General features: G+C 30.0%; 4 protein-coding genes across 4 annotated transcripts in view; all 4 read left to right on the forward strand.

Annotated features, from left to right (window-relative positions):
* Nucleotides 1-2936: 2936 nt before the first annotated feature.
* LOC113384604 (intracellular protein transport protein USO1-like) lies at nucleotides 2937-11783 on the forward strand (the record flags this gene model as incomplete). Its single annotated transcript, XM_026622351.1, is given in 7 exon segments — nucleotides 2937-3089; nucleotides 3166-3328; nucleotides 5863-6114; nucleotides 6193-6360; nucleotides 8483-8706; nucleotides 11299-11524; nucleotides 11597-11783. Coding segments are annotated over 7 exon segments (1259 nt in total), but the record flags the coding sequence as incomplete, so codon positions are not given.
* Nucleotides 11784-11872: 89 nt separating this feature from the next.
* On the forward strand, nucleotides 11873-17359 carry LOC113384606 (putative leucine-rich repeat-containing protein DDB_G0290503; the record flags this gene model as incomplete). Its single annotated transcript, XM_026622354.1, is given in 3 exon segments — nucleotides 11873-11998; nucleotides 13424-13594; nucleotides 14609-17359. Coding segments are annotated over 2 exon segments (1503 nt in total). The 5' UTR covers nucleotides 11873-11998; nucleotides 13424-13510.
* LOC113384607 lies at nucleotides 16038-16641 on the forward strand. Its single transcript, XM_026622355.1, has one exon. It carries the CDS (start codon nucleotides 16071-16073, stop codon nucleotides 16605-16607), a length of 537 nt encoding a protein of 178 aa, XP_026478140.1. The 5' UTR covers nucleotides 16038-16070; the 3' UTR covers nucleotides 16608-16641.
* The window catches only part of LOC113384605, a 24526-nt gene continuing 19419 nt past the window's right edge, over nucleotides 16616-21722 (forward strand). The window contains exons 1-2 of the mRNA XM_026622352.1: nucleotides 16616-18163; nucleotides 20103-20198. Of these exons, the coding sequence (XP_026478137.1) occupies nucleotides 16796-18163; nucleotides 20103-20198 (1464 nt within the window). The 5' untranslated portion in view covers nucleotides 16616-16795. The remainder of the gene's footprint in view (nucleotides 18164-20102; nucleotides 20199-21722) is intronic.

A 21722-nucleotide genomic window follows, 5' to 3' on the forward strand; every position in this document is an offset into this window, starting at 1 on the left:
ACATGCTCTCAAAGCATTGAACTTTAAAGCTACAAAGAAATATGTGTAATGTATATGGGTAATGTATATTCATACATTATTTAAGTTTTAGTTATAACTTACGAATTAGTCTTTTGCAACAGCATTTTTTTTACAAATTCTATCAAAGTGTATTAAAATAAAATATAAATAAAGTACCATATATTACGATTTTATCATGTAAATATGTGTGCTGGTGATTGTGTATTTAATAGTATTTGTCGTCATTGTGTGAAAATATTTGTCAAAATATCTTTTAAATATATTTATTTTGTTAAATAAGTCGAATTTGTGAAAACACAACCTATAAAAAATGTTGTGTGCTGTCACCGCATGGTTAGCGCTAGAGTGTTGACAGTTGAGACATAGACGGCCAAAATGAATTTGTAAAGACACTCTATGCTTCTACTTATCTATGGTAAAAGTGAATTTAATTGAAACCGTTGGTCATTTGAAAAAAAGCAGATTACCGGCATCAACGTTGTATGCGCACAGATATCAACAAGGAAATCGACATAGATAAATAAACACTTTAAAGTTACATCTTAGTACAAATCTTGATTTAATGAAAAATGCCTGAATCAGAAGAATATTTTACCCTATTCCTTGAATATAATAAAACAAATTAAACATTTGTGCCATGTACTAAACGTAAGTTTATTGCCAAAATATTATTTTGTAATTTCTATAAATCTTTGAAGTTATGGAAATGGAAAATATTTTTTAGGCAAAACAGATATTACAGCTGTTCAAAGAATGACATTATATCGCCAGTTATAATGAAATAATGAGTCTTTTAAATAGTGGAATGAGGAGTCTTTTTAATAGTGAAATAAGGAGTCTTTGAAATGATGTATTAAGGAGTCTTTTAAATAATGAATAAAGAAGCCTTTTAAATAATGAAAAAGAAGTATTTAAAATAATGAATTAAGGAGTCTTTTAAATAATGAATTAAGGAGTCTTTTAAATAATGAATTGAGGAATCTTTTGAATCATGAATTAAAGAGTCTTTAAAATGATGTATTAAGGGGTCTTTTAAATAATGAATTAAAAAGTCTTTTAAATTGTGAATTAAGGAGTCTCCAAAATAATGAATTAAAGATTTTTTTAAAATAATGAAATGATGAGTCTTTTGAATCATGAATTGAGGAATCTTGTGAATCATAAATTAAGGAGTCTTTTAAGTAGTGGAATAAGGAGTCTTGTAAAGTTGTTGAATAAGGAATAGTGAGTTAAGGATTCTTCAAAATAGTGGAATAAATAGTATTTTGAAGAGAGGAATGAGAAGTCTTTTAAATACTGGAGTAAGGAGTTTTCTATATAGCGAAATAAGGATTCTAAAATATTTAAATTAGAAATATTTAAAAAATAAAAAAAAGCATGGTCAATAAATGTATGTTAATTTTAAGTACATGAAGTTCTTCAAACACAATTATTACACGATGACTGAAGTTGCAAAAGCATTATTTGTTTAGGCGTTGTTTAACATAATCCACGGTGTGAACGAATATTATAGAATTTATTAATCAGCAATTACTTGATTTATCCAATGAAGGTTCATTTCTAAATGCTAATTACAATAACAAACCGATCATGTCATATTTAAAGTATGAATTTAATTGCATTATTGTTTTTAAATAGTATACATATTTTTAATGCTGTTATAAATATATAATTTATAATTTATCATTATATAAATGTGTATAATGGTTGACACTAATAAATGTGTGCATCACGAGTGTTAGCATCATATTACTGATGAACATTATTCAAAATTGTTATAAAATGTATTTATTTTTATTTAAATGCCATCTTGTACAGTATGAACATTTTTTTCCTCAATCGCGTGTGAACCTTACGCGCTTTTTTTTTCTTAATAACCTTTTTATAAAACTTTCAAATTTTTTGTTATAGAATCACCTCATTTATTTTTAATATTTTTATTTTGTTTATTCAAATTTGCTCGATTAAGTTTTTGTTTATACTTACAACAAATTACTTATATATAAGGCCGTGATCAAACCCGTGTGGACCTACGGATTACAACTTTGGGGTACTGCTAAAAAGAGCAATTTAAACAATACAACGAGCACAAAACAAATTCCTGCGGCAAATATTAAACGCTCCTCACTACACGCCAACATTGATTCTCCACAAAGACACGGGTATACCTACACATTCAAGAACATATATCAATGTTTGCCTGTAATTATAAGAATAGAATTGACGCACATCCAAACCAACTAGCATGCAACTTATACAGGAAGGCAGCCAACTAGGCTCAAAGGAAAATACCTCGAGATTTTTTATAGTTTATTTTATATTTATATTTTTTCTCTATATTGTCTTTAGTTTTTCTTTTTTATATATTAACTATTGTAGATACACACTGGGCGTATGTACTAATTTGTAAACAACCAATTGTAAACACTTGTCAGCATTCTCTGCTAAAATAATTATTTTTATAGATTGCAGAATGAAAATAAAAAAAAATAAAAAAAAAATAAAAAAATAAGTTTTTGTTTATTTAGTTCACACACCATATATATATATATATATATATAAAAGTCGTCGTCCAATTTATAACATCTTATGTTTTGACTATAAAATTATGAATAATGAAAGTTACTGTATTCTATTTGAATACATTTAATACTCCTTGATCATTTTATTACGGTACGGGAAGTTCCAGCAATTTGCCTTGAGGCACAATGCCATACACCACTAGTTCATTTATCATTAGATGTAGATGTAGACACTAATATTTATTTACCATCCATATTCTTCATTTATCTATGAATTTATCTTATATGACGTCACAATCGTACCGTCTCATCTATCGCCCGAAGACACTTCGTCCTCTATGCGAAGTACGTTAAATTAAAATGGCCGAGTAACGAGTAACAAGCACCAAACAGTCGGTGTTCCAGTCAGTGTTTTTATCAAATTAAACAAGTTAAGATTTTACCACACAACACACGACGTTATTACAATACACAAACAAAATATTTAGTATTATTTTAATAAACAAAATGGATTCCCCGACATGGAAAACTACCATTGTCAATTGGGTAAGTTTAGGAATTGACAAGTACACTTGTTGATTAATGGAACTATTTGGTAATATAATGCTTTTTCTCGTTTCAGATTAACTGTCTGTCTGTGAGGAATACGTTTGTCAGTGATTTTGCTGATTTGGAAAATGGAGATGTGTTTTTTAATTTGATATGTGCTTTTACAAATGACAGAACGCCTTTGGAACAGAATGAAACAGTTAATGTCATTTCTCATGTTAAAAGTTTTATAAAAGGTAAGTGGAGTTAATTGTCAAATCTAGAGGTAATAGAGTACTTTATTATTTTGTTGATTTTAAACTTAAGCTAGGTGTAAGTTTTATTTTACTTTAAGAATAGTTGCCTAAACTTCTCGATATATATAAGGAATTGTATTTCATTACGTAGCCCACAGAATCCAGAAGAATTAAACTATACGATTCTAATACATAACTTGTCATGTATGGCATCGTGCCTTAAGGCAAATTGCTGGAACTTCCTGTATCGTAATGAAATATTTGAGAAATTTTAAATGTTTACAAATATATTATTACAAATACTGTAACCTTCATTATTTTTGCTATCTTGTTATATTGAGCAAAGCAAATGTAAATTATAAATCAATCAATTTATCTCCCAGGAACATTAACAATCGTCATTTCATTTCGAATTCAACTTCAAAAAAAAAATAGTTGCCAAATTTACACAAAATTGAAAAAGTGCTCCCGTATAGTCACAGTCTAAACGCATTTGCAAATAATTCTGTGGGAAATTTTCACTTATACTGTGCTTAGCTTGGCGGAATTTATAAGAACTAAAATGATTGTTGTTAAATTGAGGATGCTACATTTTAATATTATCTTTGTTTTATATTTTTGGACCGATTCGATTTTTATTTGTTTATAATTTCTAAACAAATTGTCCGATTGTTTTGCAATATTCAGCAAATTTTTAGCCAATTAAATTATCTACAACTTTTGTTAATAACAAAATGTTGTATCTCATATCCTTTCACCCAAAATTTGCAATGAAACAGGTTGTTGTTAAATTTTGGAAGTTGCATCAGTATATCTTGCTTCACACTTTTGGACCAGTTAGATTGTTATTTATTTATTTATAACTTCAAAACGAAATGCCCACCATTTGAAATATTCAGCAAAGTCATAGCGAAATAAATTATCTACATTTCTATTAACAACAAAAATTGGTATTCTTGTCCTTTTATCAAAAATTTACATTTAAAAAGGGTAGTTGCTAAATTTTGGAGGTTACATCATATTCATGTATCTTACTTGTCACTCTACACTGTCAGGTATATGTCTGCTCTTTTGTTTCACTAATACTTTATATCTCTCTTTCATTTTCTCACTATATACTGTTGTCTCTTTTACGTTTAATCAAAACAGACTCTATATCACATCGCGACTTAAGAAGTTTACTTCAAAAAAAATTCTATTTACTAATTTACACATCGCCAACCTAAGAAGTTGAATTCAAATGTAAATCATAAATCAATCAATTTATCTCCAGATTATTAACAATCGTCATTTCATTTCGAATTCAATTTCAACAAAAAAATTGTTGCCTAATTTACACAAAATTGAAAAAGTGCTCCCGTACAGTCACAGTCTAAGCGCATTTGCAAATAATTCTGTGCGACATTTTCACTTATACTGCGCTTAGCTTGGCGGCATTTTCACATTTTTCAACAGTTTTCTTTCACCAAATTGGAAAAGTGCTTCCTACATAAATAGTAGGAACTACTGACTCTACTGACAAGGACTCTACTGACAAGCAAATAAATTATAAATCTAGAAGATAAAAAAGGACTCTACTGGCAAGCAAATAAATTAAAATATTGTAACATTGTTTAATATTTATAAGAATTATATGAACTAAATTGCAAAGTTAAAATTATTTATTTAAAGTATATTAGAACAGAATTAAAATTAAAATCTAAATTATTTTCGATATACAAAACAATTTTTTGAAAAAAAGAAATTGAAAAAAAAAATTAGAAACTTTTTAGAATTTTTTCTTCCAAAAGTAATTATTTTGTTGAAACAAGAAGAAAGATTTTTGAATCATTCAAATCGGAAGCTTAGTTCACTCAAAAACTATCATTTTTTGCACATTTAGCTCTGTATCTTCAAAATGGCTTGGCCTGCTTTTGCCAAAAACTAATAAACACTTCTCCCAATCATTACTAATTGAATGTTTTTTAAATCATGCAAATCGGATACTCCGTTCTCTCAAAAACTCGATTTCTATTTTCTGCACTCGTTGCTCCGGATCTCCGAAACGGCTGAACCTGCCTTTGCCAAAAACTAATCAACCCTTTTTCCTATCAATAGGAATCGAATGTTTTTTGAACCATTCAAATCGGTTGATCCGTGCGCCCGAAAACGTGACTGGAAATTTGTATCCATACATACATACACACACACACACACACACATCCATTTTTTCTGAAGTATGCCCCTTAAAAATGTTCAGAAACCTTCAAAACGTCGAGAAATGCAAAAATTTTCATTTTTGATTTTCGGCCCATTAGAATAACTTACTCTACGGGAAGTTAAAAAGAAATATTATAAGGAAATTGAAGACTGCATAGATATTTTAATTATAATAAATATTATATTGTAATATAATGAAATAGACAAATGATGATATGTATATATAAAATAAGAAAATTGCTTCATAATCTCTCATACCATTTACCCCTGTCTGACTGAGATATGAAAATAATATATAAATAAATAAAATAATTATTATTCTTTTTTCCTTGCAGAAACTTATCCAGATTTTACACTCAAAAGCCCGTCTTCAAACACATTCATACCCGAAGACTGTGTTTACATAAGCGCCCTGCTGCTCCACTATTGTGTCATCAGACTAAACGACACAAATACACCATTCAAAAACCTAATGATCAGTTTAGACGAGACGTGTCAAATAGATATATATAAATATTTACAAAACGTCATGCAACACAATGCATTGACAAGGGAGATGATTGCTTTGTCAATACCTATAGAAACAGGTAAATTAATAAATAAATAATATTGTGAAAACAAAACAATAACTGACAGTTACTTTTTTATATACATTTTTTTTATAGATATGCATTTCGATTCGCCCAGTTTGTCTCTGTCACCTTGTACACCCAACCAACAGAAATATTCGGGGCAGCTGCAGAGGGTGCAGGAGGATTTGAAGACTAAATTGTCGGAAATATTTTATCTGGAAGAATCTCTTAAAGATTTGACTGAGAAATATAATGAATTAGGTAAACGAGAGTTAATTTTAAGTTTACATTGATGAACTTACATACTTTTTAGAAAGAGACGTCTGAAGTTATTAATAATTAGCCTAAATCAATTATTCAAACGAGTTTTTTTTAAAAAGTTATGAGTCTAAAAAAAGTAGAATGAATTATACAGATTTATTATTATTATACATATTATTATTCAGATTTACGTTATTAAATTTATTATTATTGTTCAGATTTACGTTAAAATTGGTCAATTATTTATAGGTTATTTTATTTAGTTAGTAACGTTGATGGTTGTTTCTGCTTAAAATCAATATTTATAGGTTAGGTTTTTAGTTTTTAACTTCCCGTAGGGCAAGTTATAGTAATCGCAAAAAAATCAAAAATGAAAATTTTTATATATCTTTACGTTTCAGAGGTTTCTGAACATTTTGGCATACCTTAGAAAAAATGGATGTATGTGTGTGTGTGTGTGTGTATGTATGTATGTATGTACGTGTGTGTATGTATGTGTGTGTATGTATGTGCGGATACAAATTTTCGTCGACGATTTCGGGAACACGGATCAACCGATTTGAATAATTCAAAAAACATTCCATTCGTATTGATAAGGAGACGTGCTGATTAGTTTTTGGCGAAGGCAGGTCCAAGCGTTACGGAGATATGGAGCAAAGAGTGCAAAAAATAGAAAGCGAGTTTTTGAGAGAACGGAGTATCCGATTTGAATGATCTAAAAAACATTCGATTCCTATTGATAGGGAGATGTGCTGATTAGTTTTTGGCAAAGGTAGGCCCAGAGGTTTCGGAGATACAGAGCTAAATTTAAAAAAAATGGCTGTTTTTGAGAGAACTAAACGTCCGATTTAAATGATTCAAAGAACTTTCAGCTTTTTTCAACAAAATAATTGATTTTGGAAAAAAAAAATTTTGTTTCTAATTTTTTTTTTTTAAAAATTTTTTTGTAATTTTGGATTAAAAATTCAAAAAATCACCCAAGCTAAGCACAGTCTAAGCGCCACTCTGGTACAAATGTTTACCCAAGTGCGTTTAGACTGTTTGTGTACTGGAGCACTTTTCCAATTTTGTGAAAATTATTGAAAAATGTGGAAATGCCGCCAAGCTGAGCACAGTATAAGTGAAAATGTCGCACAGAATTATTTGCAAATGCGTTTAGACTGTGACTATGCGGGAGCACTTTTTCAATTTTGTGTAAATTTGGCAACTATATTTTTTTTGGAATTTGATTCGAAATGAAATGACGATTGTTAATGTTCTGGAGATGATAAATTGATTTATTTATAATTAACTTTCCATAGGGTAAGTAATCGCAAAAAAATCGAAAATGAAAATTTTTATATATCTTCACGTTTCAGAGGTTTCTGAATATGTTGGCATACCTTGGAGAAAATTGATGTATGTGGGCAAAAAGGGCCAAAAACGGTAACTCAGTTTTTAAGAGAACGGAGCGTCCGATTTGTATAGTTCAAAAAACATTTTACTTGTATTAACAAGATGAAGATTTGATCAAATTTTCATCAAGATAGGTCTAGCGGTTTCGGAGATATAGTAAAAAAAACTAAAAAAAAATAACATTTGGCGGTCAACAATAATCATTAGACATTAGACATATGCACATCAAATTATCAGATATTTTATAGAGATTTTAACAATAAGTATACATTTTGTTAACATTCCGATGGGTTCCGTACCAATTTTTATCCGTTAGACAGCGACGCGGCGCTTACGCGCTTTATATTTTGTCTCTATGCAGTTAAAGCAGTACGATTGCTTTGAAAAAAAGTTCAGATCTTCCAAAATATGTCAAAATGAAGATAACATTTTTTCCAAAAAAAAAATTTCAAAAAAGTAATTTTTTGTCCAATTTAAAATTTCTAAAAAATCTTATTTTTTCGAAGTAAAATTTAAAAAAATTAATAATGTTTGGCACGGGAAGTTCCAGCAATTTGCCTTAAGGCACGATGCCTTAATTGCCTTAAGACAGAATTCCACTTACATCTAGTTAGTTAGTAACGTTGATGGTTGTTTCTGCTTAAAATAAATATTTATAGGTTAGGTTTTTAGTTTTTTTAGTTTTAGGTTATACTATTTTAATTGTTATTTTTATTTCTATTTCCAGCTTCTGAAAAAGAAAGACATTTATCAGAGATTAAAAAATTGAAAGAGAATCTTGAAGAATTAGACAGGGAGAACAAATCGCCAAAGAAGAATGTTGATACGACAGATGTATTGACGCAGGTCACTAAACTGAAAAGCGAGATACAGTCAAAGAACGAAGAAATTGAGAAGCTTCAGCTTGAAATTGAACACTACGAGATCGAAAAACATAAAATGGAATCAAAGGTAAATAAAAATTGTTGGTATTTCTATAAATTTATATCACAAATATGAAGATATAATGGCTGGACTAACAAGAATGTTTTTGTACTATTTGAAATGTTTTTAAAATGGCTATGTAGTACGTTTTTTGGACTGAAAATAATGTTTTTGGCATAAAAAGAACGTTTTTGTACTATGTGGAACGTTTTGAGATCAAATAGAAAGTTTTTGGACTATTTGAAACGTTTAGAGATTAAAAAGAATGTTTTTTGCACTGAAAAGATCATTTTTTGGACTGAAAAGATCCGTTTTTTGGACTAATAAGAACGTTTTTTCGACTAATAAGCACGTTTAGAGATTAAAAAGAACGTTTTTTAACTGAAAAGAACGTTTTTGGACTAATAAGAACGTTTAGAGATTAAAAAGAACGTTTTTGGACTAATAAGATCGTTTTTTGGCCTAATAAGATAGTTTTTTGGACTAATAAGATCGTTTTTTGGACTGAAAAGATCGTTTTTTTGACTAATAAGAACGTTTTTTCGAATAATAACGTTTTTGGACTAAGTAGAACGTTTTGAGATGATTTTACGAGTATATTAATCATTTTTGGGATATTTGAAACGTTTTTGCACTATTTGAAACATTTAGAAAAAGAAAGTTTTTTAACTGAAAAGAACCGTTTTTTTTTTAACTGAAAAGAACCGTTTTTTTTAACTGAAAAGAACCGTTTTTTTTAACTGATAAGAACCGTTTTTTTAACTGAAAAGCACGTTTTTTAACTGAAAAGCACGTTTTTTTAACTGAAAAGGACGTTTTTTTTAAACTGAAACGAACGTTTCTTAACTGAAAATAACGTTTAACTGAAAATAACGTTTCTTAACTGAAAAGAACAGTTTTTTATAACTGAAACGAACGTTTTTTTAACTGAAACGAACGTTTTTTTAACTGAAACGAACGTTTTTTTAACTGAAACGAACGTTTTTTTAACTGAAACGAACGTTTTTTTGACTGAAACGAACGTTTTTTTGACTGAAAATAACGTTTAACTGAAAAGAACAGTTTTTTTAAACTGAACATAACGTTTCTTAACTGAACATGACATTTTTTAAACTGAAAGGAACGTTTTCTAACTGAAAGGAACGTTTTTTTAAACTGAAAATAACGTTTCTTAACTGAAAACAACGTTTTTTTAAACTGAAAACGACGTTTTTTTTAAACTGAAAAGAACTTTTTTTTAAAACTGAAAAGAACGTTTTTTTAAACTGAAAAGAACGTTTTTTTAAACTGAAAAGAACGTTTTTTTAAACTGAAAAGAACGTTTTTTTAAACTGAAAAGAACGTTTTTTAAACTGAAAAGAACGTTTTTTATAACTGAAAAGAACGTTTTTTATAACTGAAACGAACGTTTCTTAACTGAACATAACGTTTTTTTAAACTGAACATAACGTTTTTTTAAACTGAACATAACGTTTTTTTAAACTGAACATAACGTTTTTTTAAACTGAACATAACGTTTTTTTAAACTGAACATAACGTTTTTTTAAACTGAACATAACGTTTTTTTAAACTGAACATAACGTTTTTTTAAACTGAACATAACGTTTTTTTAAACTGAAAATAAGTTTTCTTAACTGAAAAGAACGTTTTTTTAAACTGAAAAGAACGTTTCTTAACTGAAAGTAACGTTTCTTAACTGAAAAGAACGTTTCTTAACTGAAAACAACAGTTTTTTTAAACTGAAAACAACAGTTTTTTTAAACTGAAAACAACAGTTTTTTTTAAACTGAAAACAACAGTTTTTTTTAAACTGAAAACAACAGTTTTTTTAAACTGAAAACAACAGTTTTTTTTAACTGAAATGAACTTTTTTTAAACTGAAAACGACAGTTTTTTTAAACTGAAAACGACAGTTTTTTTAAACTGAAAACAACAGTTTTTTTTTACTGAAATGAACGTTTAACTGAAAGAACGTTTAACTGAAAATAACGTTTCTTAACTGAAAAGAACGTTTCTTAACTGAAAAGAACGTTTTTTTAAACTGAAAACAACAGTTTTTTTAAACTGAAAACGACAGTTTTTTTAACTGAAATGAACGTTTTTTTAAACTGAAAACGACAGTTTTTTTTAACTGAAAACGACAGTTTTTTTAACTGAAAACGACAGTTTTTTTAAACTGAAAACAACAGTTTTTTTAACTGAAATGAACGTTTAACTGAAAAGAACGTTTCTTAACTGAAAATAACGTTTCTTAACTGAAAATAACGTTTCTTAACTGAAAATAACGTTTCTTAACTGAAAAGAACAGTTTTTTTAAACTGAAAAGAACGTTTTTTAAACTGAAAATAACGTTTCTCAACTGAAAATAACGTTTCTTAACTGAACGGAACGTTTGTTAACTGAAAGGAACGTTTTTGTACTATAAAGAACGTTTTGAAATGATTCTGCTAGTATATTGATAAAATTTGCCAAAATGTATTCGGGCAGTTTTTGCTTACAATTAGTCATCCCCTCTTATGTAGATTTAATTGTTTTTTAACTTCGTTTAAATAATAAACATGATATATGTCAGTTTATGAATTAGAAGTATAATTAATTCTTCATTAATTTATTTTTTAGCTCGAAGCCATGACTACTAATATAGAAATGCTCGAGAGCACAGCCGCAGAGCTGCAGCTGAAAAATGATCGTCTGCAAGTTAGTCTCGATGACAGAAATTTGGAAGTTGAGCGAATGAAGGAGATTTGTGGAGAATTAAATTTAACAATCGAACAATTGAAGGACATGAACAAGAAGGATAAAAGTATGGATGAGCTGGATATGTCCTTCTCAAATTTACCCATAGGTAAAAGATACAAAAAAAAATATTTGTAACATTTTTGTTAGAAAATTTGGTTTACTGATTTTGTTATTACAGAAGTTCAGAGTCGTTACATGGAAGAGACTTTGGCTCAGACCGTTGTCGATGTCCAACTGCGAGAAAAGGAAACTGAGGTGGATCAATTGCAGGAGGTTTTAAACGATACAAAAAAAGAATTGGATAAAATCACAAAGGAATTGAATCAACTTCAGCAGGAGAACGAGGAGTGGAAAAATAGAAATGAAAAATTAGAAGCAAAGGTAATTTAGATCAAGATTATAATAAACATTGCTACTTGTATTCATATTCTTGTTGTGTTTGTTTTAGACTGCGGAATTGGAACAAGACAAATCCGATCTCGATACAAAAGCTCCCGAAATTCAAAATCTTCACCAAGAAGTCTCACAGGAACGTGATTCTATACGAAATGAACTGTCGGAACGAATACAATTTATTAAGGTATTAACAATAAAAATTTGAATTAATTTTTAACTTTCCGTAGTGTAAATGAAATGAGAGATTTTATATATTTTTACGTTTCAATGGTTTCTGAACATCCCGGCATACCTTAGAAAAAAAAAATGTATTTGTGTCCGGATACAAATTTTCGTCGACGATTTTGGGAACACGGGTTAACCGATTTGAATGATTCATTTACCGTTCGATTTGTATTGATTGATGTGTGGCGTGCTGATTAATTTTTGGCAAAGGCAGGTCTAATCGTTTCGAAGATACGAGGCAAAAAGTGCCAAAAATCGTAATTAAATTTTTAAGAGAACCGGAGCGTCCGATTTGAATAATTCAAAAAACATTTTTTACGTATTGACGAAATGAAGAACTGATGAAATTTTTGGAAATGCAGGTCCAGCGGTTATAGTTTCAAAAAATTCAAAATTTTGAAATTTTTTATCGTGTTGACTTTTAAATCATTTCAGAAAACATCACAAAATAAATAAAAAAATGATTTTTTGCAAAAATTTTCAAATATTTCCATATTTCAAAAAATTTCAAATTATGAATTAAAAAAAATCAATTTTTTCCAAAAATTTCAGATTACAAAAAACGAATGTTTGAGATTTGAGAATTGAGAAACAAAAATTTGAGAATATTTCGAAATTTTAAAAAAAATCGAGCATTTTTAAAAATTTCCAAATTCTAGATTAAAAAAAATCGATTTTGTCCAAAAAATCCAAAAAAATTTGAATTAAAAAACGATCTCTCAATAATTTGAGAGTATTTCTAAATTTTCAAAAAAAATCGGTATTTCCAAAAAATTTCAAATTATTGATTAAAAAAATCATTTTATTCCAAAAATTTCAGATTTCTAAAATAAATCGATTTCTTACAAAAAATTGAGAATATTTCGAAATTTTTCAAATAAATCGAATATTTTCAAAAATTTCCAAATTCTCGATTAAAGAAAGCGAATTTTTCCAAAAGTTCCAAAAAATTTCGAATTTAACAAAAAAAAAAAAAAAAATTGAGAATATTTCGAAATTTTCCAAAAATTTCCAAATTCTCGATTAAAAAAATCCTTTTCCTTTTTTCAAAAATTCCTAAAAATTTCTAATTAAAAAAGATCGATTTCTCACAAAAATTTGAGAATATTTCCAAAGTAAAAAAAGGATATTTTCAAGAATTTACAAATTCTCCAATACATTTTTTTCCAGGAATTCCAAAAAATTTCGAATTTCTATAAAAAATGGAAATCTTACCAAAATTTGAGAATTTTCAAAAATTTCCAAATTCTATATTTAAATAATCGAGTTTTTCCAACAATTGATTATTTTCATTCCTCAAATGTTTATTTACGGTACATGAAGTTCCAGCAATTTGCCTTAAGACACGATGCCTTATATGTTTATAATTCGTTGGTTGGTTTAGGAGCAAACAAATACAATCGAGTCACTCGAGAAGTCCAATAGTGAACAAAGGGATGAGAATTTCAATTTGAAGGGACAACTGGAGAGTATGAAATCCAGTTTGCAAGATGGCATGCACAAAATTCATGCTTTGGAATGTTTTAATAAGGAAATTGGTGAACGAGTCTCTTTGGTAAGTCATACTAAAAAATATTAAACTTGTTAGGAGTTTGTAACAAATTTTATATTTGTAATTTTTTTCTGAATTTGCTCGTTAGTAGAGTCCCTTTTTCCTGAAATACTACTTAATTTTGCTCTCTAGCTATAAGATAAATTCTTTACAAAATTTGCTCGCCGGTAGAGTTCGTTTTACTTCTTTTTTCTAATTTGTTGATCAGAAAAGTTTTCATCACTTTTCCTTAATTTGCTCGTCAGTAGAGTTCTTTTGTTATCTAATATAGGGTTTAACATTGTTTTAATTTTTAGTCTTTTTAATTATAAAACATTTAAAAAATCTTACAAAATTTGCTCGCCGGTAGAGTTCCTTTTCTGTTTCTTGCTAATAATTTAAGCAATTGCTCGTTAGTAGAGTTTCTTTTTCCTTGCTAATAATTTGATTTTGCTCTTCAGTAGAGTCCCTTTTTTGTTTATTACTAATAATTTATGAAATTGCTCGTCAGTAGCGTTCTTTTTTGTTTCTTGCTCGTCAGTAGAGTTCCTTTTCTGTTTTTTTTCTATTAATTTATGAAATTGCTCATCAGTAGAGTTTCTTTTTTTCTGTTTTTTTTTGCTAATAATTTATAATTGCTCGTCAGTAGAGTTCTTTTTTTCCTCGTTTTTTGCTAATAATTTATGAGATTGCTCGTCAGGAGCGTTCTTTTTTGTTTCTTGCTCGTCAGTAGAGTTCCTTTTCTGTTTCTTACTATTAATTTATGAAATTGCACCCTTAGGACATACACCATGTATGTTCGAAAGACGTCAATTGGAATCGCATTAATTATTAGTTAGTGTATTAGAAAATTTGTTTCCCAATATTTTTAACTTAAATATCTGAATATCAATTCCCATTTATTAAGTTAGGGAAGTTAATGCAACTTGCAAGGCGAAATGTCACTTACAACTAGTTTAATATTAATTTATAAACAGTTCTAAAAACTTTGTTGAGTTCCCCAAAATGCTCTACATCTTTTATCTTTCTATTTCCCAGGCCGAATCTTCCTTGAACACCCAAATTGGCAACCTCAAACAAATCTTGGGAGACGATCAGCCTTTTAACAAATTGACAATAACCGAATCCGCTGATTTCATACAGGACATTGTCCACAAAGTCAAAACCATCGTCGACTCGAATTGCAATCTCGTTGGAGAAGTCGACGGCCTAAAAATCAACTTGAGCGCCATGTCGCAAAAAGTCGAGGATTTGGATAAATTGAACACCATCAGCAAAACGGAGATCGAAAATGTCACTAAAGAGTTGGACAAGACGACGAGGAGTATGCTGGATTTCCAGAGTTTATCAGAGAAATACAGATTGAGGATTGAGGAGTTGTCCAAAGTGCAAGAGGATAATGAGAGGCTGCTGCAGAATTTGGATGCACTAAAAGATAGGTTGGATAGTGAGTGTCTATCCAATGAGCAAAAACAGAGTGACATCGTTGCTTTGAATGCTTTGGTGGGTGGACAAGATTTGCAGATTTCGACGTTGGATGCTTGGGTCACCGAATTGATGGACGCGCAAAAGGATGACAAAAAATGTATACAAGATTTGTCAAGTGCCAAGGAGCACGCACAAGCCCTAAACGCCCAAAACCAACAAGAGATTGACCGTTTAAATAATTTGATTTCCGACACAAATCAGGAAAACACGAATTTGCGCACGCAATTGTCGCAAATCCAAACCGATAACAAACAACTACACGCCGACTTGGATGCGACAACAACAGACTACAACGAAGCCAAAACGCAAATCTTAGACTTGAACTCTAAAATTGCACAGTTGGAGCAAAGTTTATCAAATCAATATTTGCAAAGTCAAAACGATCTCCAAAAACTTACCGAAACTTTGAACGCCAAAACGAAAGAGCTTCAAGACATCCTCGACGAAAAATGTGATCTGGCGAAAACTTACGATAGTTTGACCAAAGATTTTGTGGACGTCAAAAAACAGAATGAAGACTTGACCAAAAAGTACCACGAGCTGGATGTTGGCAGTAAACAAGAATGCAAACAACTGATGTGCGAAATCAAAATGTTGAACGACGAAAATTTAAAATTGCTCACGGAAAAATCCGAGTTGTTTAGCGAATTCACCAGCGTCCAAAACAAATTACAAAATGATTTGGATGCTTCTAAACACACCATCGCGGATTTGAAAATATCCAACACGCGTCTACAATCTGAAATCGAAGTTTTAACTTTAGACAAAAAATCTTCCGACGACGAATTAAAATCGCGCATCGAGGAGTTGCAAACGAAATTGCAAAAACAAGAAAATGAGTTACACCGAAATTTGGTACTTGTACAAGAGTACGAGGACTACAAAAAAGTCATCGCGCTGGATATCCAAAAATACCAGGATAAAATCGCATCATTGGAAGACGATTTGAACCCATTTGGAGGGCGATAAGTTCAAACTAACGTTTGATTATCAGGAATGCGCAAGTAAATTGATGGAGACTCGTGAATTGCACAATGTTTTGAGCGAGACTTGGTCAAAACAAATAAAAGACAAAGAAGACACCATTGATGCTCTCCAAAATAACATCAGTAGTTTGAGGAAGGAAATTGATGGTTTGAAAAGCGGTAACGGTGACTTGGAGGCACAATTGATAGTTTTGGGTATAAAATTAGAACGTGCTGATTTGGATAAAGGTACTTTAAGCACTCAGTGTGCAGAACTGCTATCCAAGTTACAACGACAAGAACAACTGTTACAAGAAGAGTTGAAACAAAAAGATATATTGGTCCAGGAGCATCAGGATATCTTGCAAGAAAACAAATTAGAAGTGGACAAGTACTTGTTGGAACTTGAAGATTTAAAAACAAAATTAAACCGGGAACAAGATGTTAACAAAGTGTTGTTGGCAGAAAAAGAACAAAATTTGAAACTTGTGCAAATTTGCAACAACAGAACAATGATTTGTCTTCTAAAATTGATGATTTCACTGCACAAATATCCGCAGCTGATGTCAACTTGCACAAGTTGACATCGGAGCATGATATTTTGCTTAAGAAGTCACAATCGGATTTGGAAGATAAATTAAATTTGCACAAGCAGAATGAAATTTTATCTGAACGTCTTGATAACACTTTGTTGGAACTAAAATCCGTTCACCAGGCGTACGAAAGTAAAGTCCAGAAACATGAAGATTTTTTGAAAACTTCGCAGGAAGAAATGCGCAAACTTCAAAACGAGATTAAGAATTTGGTCGCGAAGTATAATAAACTGCAAAAGGATAGCGATGACAACATTTTGGAATTGACTAACAAGATATTTGATTTGGAAGACGTCATCGACAACGATAAAGTTAAAAAAGCCCAGGACCAAGAGTTACTTCAAAATACTTGGAAAACTGTTCAAAGTATTAATGATACCTTGAAACAAGTTGCGCAACAAGATGTTGAAGTTGAAGTTTTGTTTAAATCCAAAACTTTTGTTGATACTGATGACTCCACAAATGCTTTGGCGCTGAAAGACTTGTCGGAGGAGCTAGAACGTACCAAAACCAATATCGAACACTTTATGAGCACTTACAAACTTTTACTGACGGTCTCCAAAGAAAAACATGATTTGGAAATCAAGTACGAAACGTTGAAGACACAATCAGATACAATTTTAGCACATAACAAGTGTTACAACAAATTCATCAACAATGCAAGGAGCGACGACGATTTACGTGTGTTGGTGGATGCAAATTTGGCTAAAATTGATTCACCACAAGTTGACTTGGCGCAAAAAGTAGTCGACTTGAAAACTAAGTTTGATCATTTGCTTGGTTTGTCCAAGCGTTTAATGAAGTCTCCAAAGTTAGACCTGGATGACAAATTGTCTAATTTAAATTCCACCCTGGTTGACGAGTATGTGCAACTTGTTTTGCACACAAGTGCGCCGAGTGTTGTACTTCCTGGCGTTGAACAAATGTTAAAAGATATGCAGGATATAGAAGACCAGTACGCAGGCCTCGATGTTTCGTCTGATATGCCGAGTTCCCAGGACAACACAGATTACTCCAACGACTTGATCGAGGTTGCAACAAGTCCTGAGTTAGATGCAACACCAACAAACGTCCACTTGAAACATTTTTCCACTCCGCGGCTAAAATTGTCGTACAAGTCTTTAACCGAAGTGCACCAGGCCGTGTGCAAAGAATTGAACGACTTGAAAATTAAATACCAAGCAGTTCAAGACAAGTACAACGAGATATCATCCAAATACAACGTTGATGTTGTGCTCGAGGAGAACACAAAACTCCAAAAACAAATCGCCGGTCTGTTCCAGCAACTCGAGGACCAGACTCAGCATCTGTTACAAGCTCGCGCTGACAACGAAAAACTGCAAAAAGACTACGATTTGCTGGAGAATAAATACAGTATGGCCAAGTTGAAGTATATCGAGTTCGATGACAAGAAAAGTAAGATGATTAAGCAATTGAAGGTGGAGCTCGATTCCAAAACTGAGGATGTTGATGCCCAAGTCGAGGCCAAAGTTAAGGAGACTAGGGTGGAGTACGAGGCGAAATTGTTGAAGATGAAGAATCAAATGGTACGTAGTCGTGTGTTGTTGTTGGTTTTTGGATTTTTGTATCATTTGTTTTATTGGTTTGTTATATCGGGCAGACGGATGGTCGAGTGCGGATTTTATGGAAAACCACCTATTTGATAATAATAAATAACAAATTTTATACATAGACTTGAAATGTTTATTTGCAGCCAAATGGACGAAATAAAATAAATAATTTAGCTACTTATATACATATATATATATATTAGGGTGGTCTTTAATATGGACATTTTCGAATTTCTACGCTCCCAGGGGCTCAAAAGCTTCCAAAATAATTAAAAAAAATTCTCAGGAAATTTTAGCTCTTAATATTAACATTTAGATACTCCGCAATTCAATTAAAAGTTTCGTATATTAATTATTACCATATATTCTTGCGCCAGCTGTGACAGCATTTGTGAACTCAAATATTACGACACTTAAAAATATTTATAAACCACTTAACCTTTAATTAAATCCATAATAAAATATTTATTCAAGATTAATTTTGCAACAATATATTTATTTAATTGTTTAAATTATCAGTAATAAATTGCCATCTAAATTACAAGTCTATCACAGATGGCGCAGGAATTTACTTAATAATAAATACACGAAACTTTCATTTGGATTGCGGACTATCTAAATGTTAATATTGAGAGCTAAAACTTTCAGAGAATATTTTTTTATTATTTTAGAAGCATTTGAGCACTTGGGAGCAAGGAAATTCCATAATGTCCATGTTAAGGACCACCCTATATGTCTATAAGTAGCTAAATTATTTATTTCATTACGATTATTTGGCTGCAAATAAACATTTATGATATATACGTGTTACAATTTAAATGAATTTTATAATAATTGATCAAGTTCTTTTATAAAGAACATTTATGAATTTTTATTAGTTTTTAAGTTTTCATTTTTTTTTACTAGTAGACTGACTTGTTTCTGCTGTTAGGCAATGTTGTAAATTATTTAATTTTCAACGGATTTGCCAAACACATCAACCATAATATTCTAATGGTCGACAGAAAATCTGATCTGCTAATTTCGTTTTTTCTTGAGTTTTTAAATTGTTCTAAACCTTTTGATATCGAAATTAGAAGTAAAATATAGGAGAGCCAAAATTTGGCCCAAAGTTTGGCAATGTCGGAAATTATCTAATTTTTAACAAATTTGCCAAACATATCTAACATAATAATCAAATGGTTATTGCAGTTTTTATAATTAACCCTTTTGCTAAGAGAATATTTCTTCCCAGAATTTCTTACAAAGACTTTTCAATAATCAGAAATAAAAATCTGTTTTTTAAAGATCTAAAAACCACAAAAACAATTTTAAATTTCATTATTGATATTTTTTTACACTTGAAGTCGTCTATAGGCGACACTCGTACACACAGGTCGTCAAATAAAAGGGTTAATACAAGAATAGTTTGTCCGTTATGTATTCAACGTTACTTTAACGTTAAATATACGTAACATATATGCAACTACGTTAGATTGATGTTACTTTTACGTAACATTCTGTTACCCAAATCGAATTCTGTATTTTATGGTTGTAAAAATGTATAATAAAAAATTTACATCATTTCTACGTTATACTAGTTACTAAAATATTTTTTTGTGATATCTATTTTTAAAGTATTTCACAAAGACTGCTATATCTATATACATATACATATATAAATATTTTATAGTTTTATATTACTAATAATAAACACAAATTAGTATACAAACATACGAGGCTGTTATTTTTGAAATACTAAATTTCCAGTAGAAGTGTTGTAGAATTTTTTCGAAATCAAAATATTTCCAATGAGATGAAAATCATCTTCAATCTATTTTCAATCAAATTTAATTTTTTCAAATTTTTTTGGTGTTGGGATTTGAAAAAAAATCTTGAATCTATTTTAAATTTTTCTTTATATTTTGCATTTTAGAAAGAACTCTACAACAAAGAGGTTGCTAAATTAGAATCGAAGATGCAGGAGGAGAGATCGGGTTTGGAACAGGTTCTCGACAACTATAAGAGCAAGGTAAGTGCTAGTTTAAGGGAAAAATAAACATTAGTTAGGTCTTGGAAGAATACTAAAAAATTATTAGGGATTTTATTAAAGTTTTATTTTGCAATTTTTGCAAATTCTATGAATCTACGACATAAAAATAGTGTTTTTTACAGCACCTGATAAAGAAATTAACTGTAGAGGTTTTAGTAGCTATACTAATGAAAGAGGATCAACTTTATCACTTTTTTAATTACTATTACTATTTTGTTTGGAATAATAAACAAGTTAGGATTTTTTTATTTTATTGCATGTTATGTCGTTTCTGTTATAATTAATGTAATATATAATTATACTTATCATTGACTTTAGTACAATTATTAAACAAAAGTAATGGGGCAATTCTGCCTTATAAAATAGCTTTAACGCTATGTTATGCTTGTTTATTGGCAGTGAAACTGTAAAAATATCATTTGTCGTGCGATCAGGCGTATTTTACATATAAACAAAACTAGGAATAATGTTATGATAACTGCACCATCTAGAATTCTGTTATCATAACATTATTCCCTGATTTTCACCTTGTGTCCCGGGTTTTTCTAAAAGCAATAATTGTCCCGGATTTAGATCTTTTGTACCGTTTTTTTTTCGAAAATTAATAGGCAAACTAACAAAAATTATGAGAACAAAAAGAAATTGAATAGAATTTTCTACAAAGCCCAAAAGCAAAAAACAGATCGGAAAATATAAGAAATAACATAATAAAGGTACAAAAGTATTATATATAATCGAATAATAAGGTTCTTACCAGAAGTCCGCAATTCTGATTAAAAAAATTGGTTCGTAAAAAAGTTGTTCCTCATTGTATCGTTAAGTAGCATTTATTATTTCAAAATATGGTCACCTTAATTTTACATATAAAACCGTATGTTATAAATGCGCATCACAAAGATGCAGTTATCATAACATTCTTTATAGGTTCCTTTATATGTAAAATACGCCTGATCGTACAGCAAGAAGGAAGGTAAAATAGCGTCGCCACAACAACGCTATGTTATCGTCTGTTTTACCAGAGAATCGGCTCCTAAATTTATATTTATTGAAATAATTAGTGGCTTGGTTTATAATGGTTTTTGTTAATAAAATCTCTTCGCACAATTTTTATAATTCCTTTTTATGTTCTTGCAATTATGTTCATTATATTATCTACATATATACATAATAGGTTGTCAAATATCTCCCTTCCGCCTTTTTGTATTAAACCAAGAGCAAAAAAGCGGAAGGGAGATATTTGACAACCTAATATTTCTTTCTTAATAAAAATCTTCTGATGGAACAAAACTACTTCCGAAACATTGCTCTTAAATACTCACTTACACACCTTTACTTGTAATTTCCTTTCATCAAGTGAATTTACTTTTATAATCATACTATAGACATTAATTTATAAGGATTTGGCAGAATAGTTTCAAGGTTTATATAGATACGAAATAATAATAGACCAAGAATTGAACCTTGTGGAACACCAAGCTTAATATTTGTTAAAAATTTTCAACA

The sequence above is a fragment of the Ctenocephalides felis genome, unplaced genomic scaffold (genome assembly GCF_003426905.1).
Source record: "Ctenocephalides felis isolate EL2017-DRISC unplaced genomic scaffold, ASM342690v1 CF-g0.4_SCAFFOLD_03571, whole genome shotgun sequence".
NCBI classification, from domain to species: Eukaryota; Metazoa; Arthropoda; class Insecta; order Siphonaptera; family Pulicidae; genus Ctenocephalides; species Ctenocephalides felis.

Coding starts and splice junctions, on each gene's coding strand:
- LOC113384607 (XM_026622355.1), top strand. CDS start 16,071: ATGGAGACTCGTGAATTGCACAATGTTTTGAGCGAGACTTGGTCAAAA.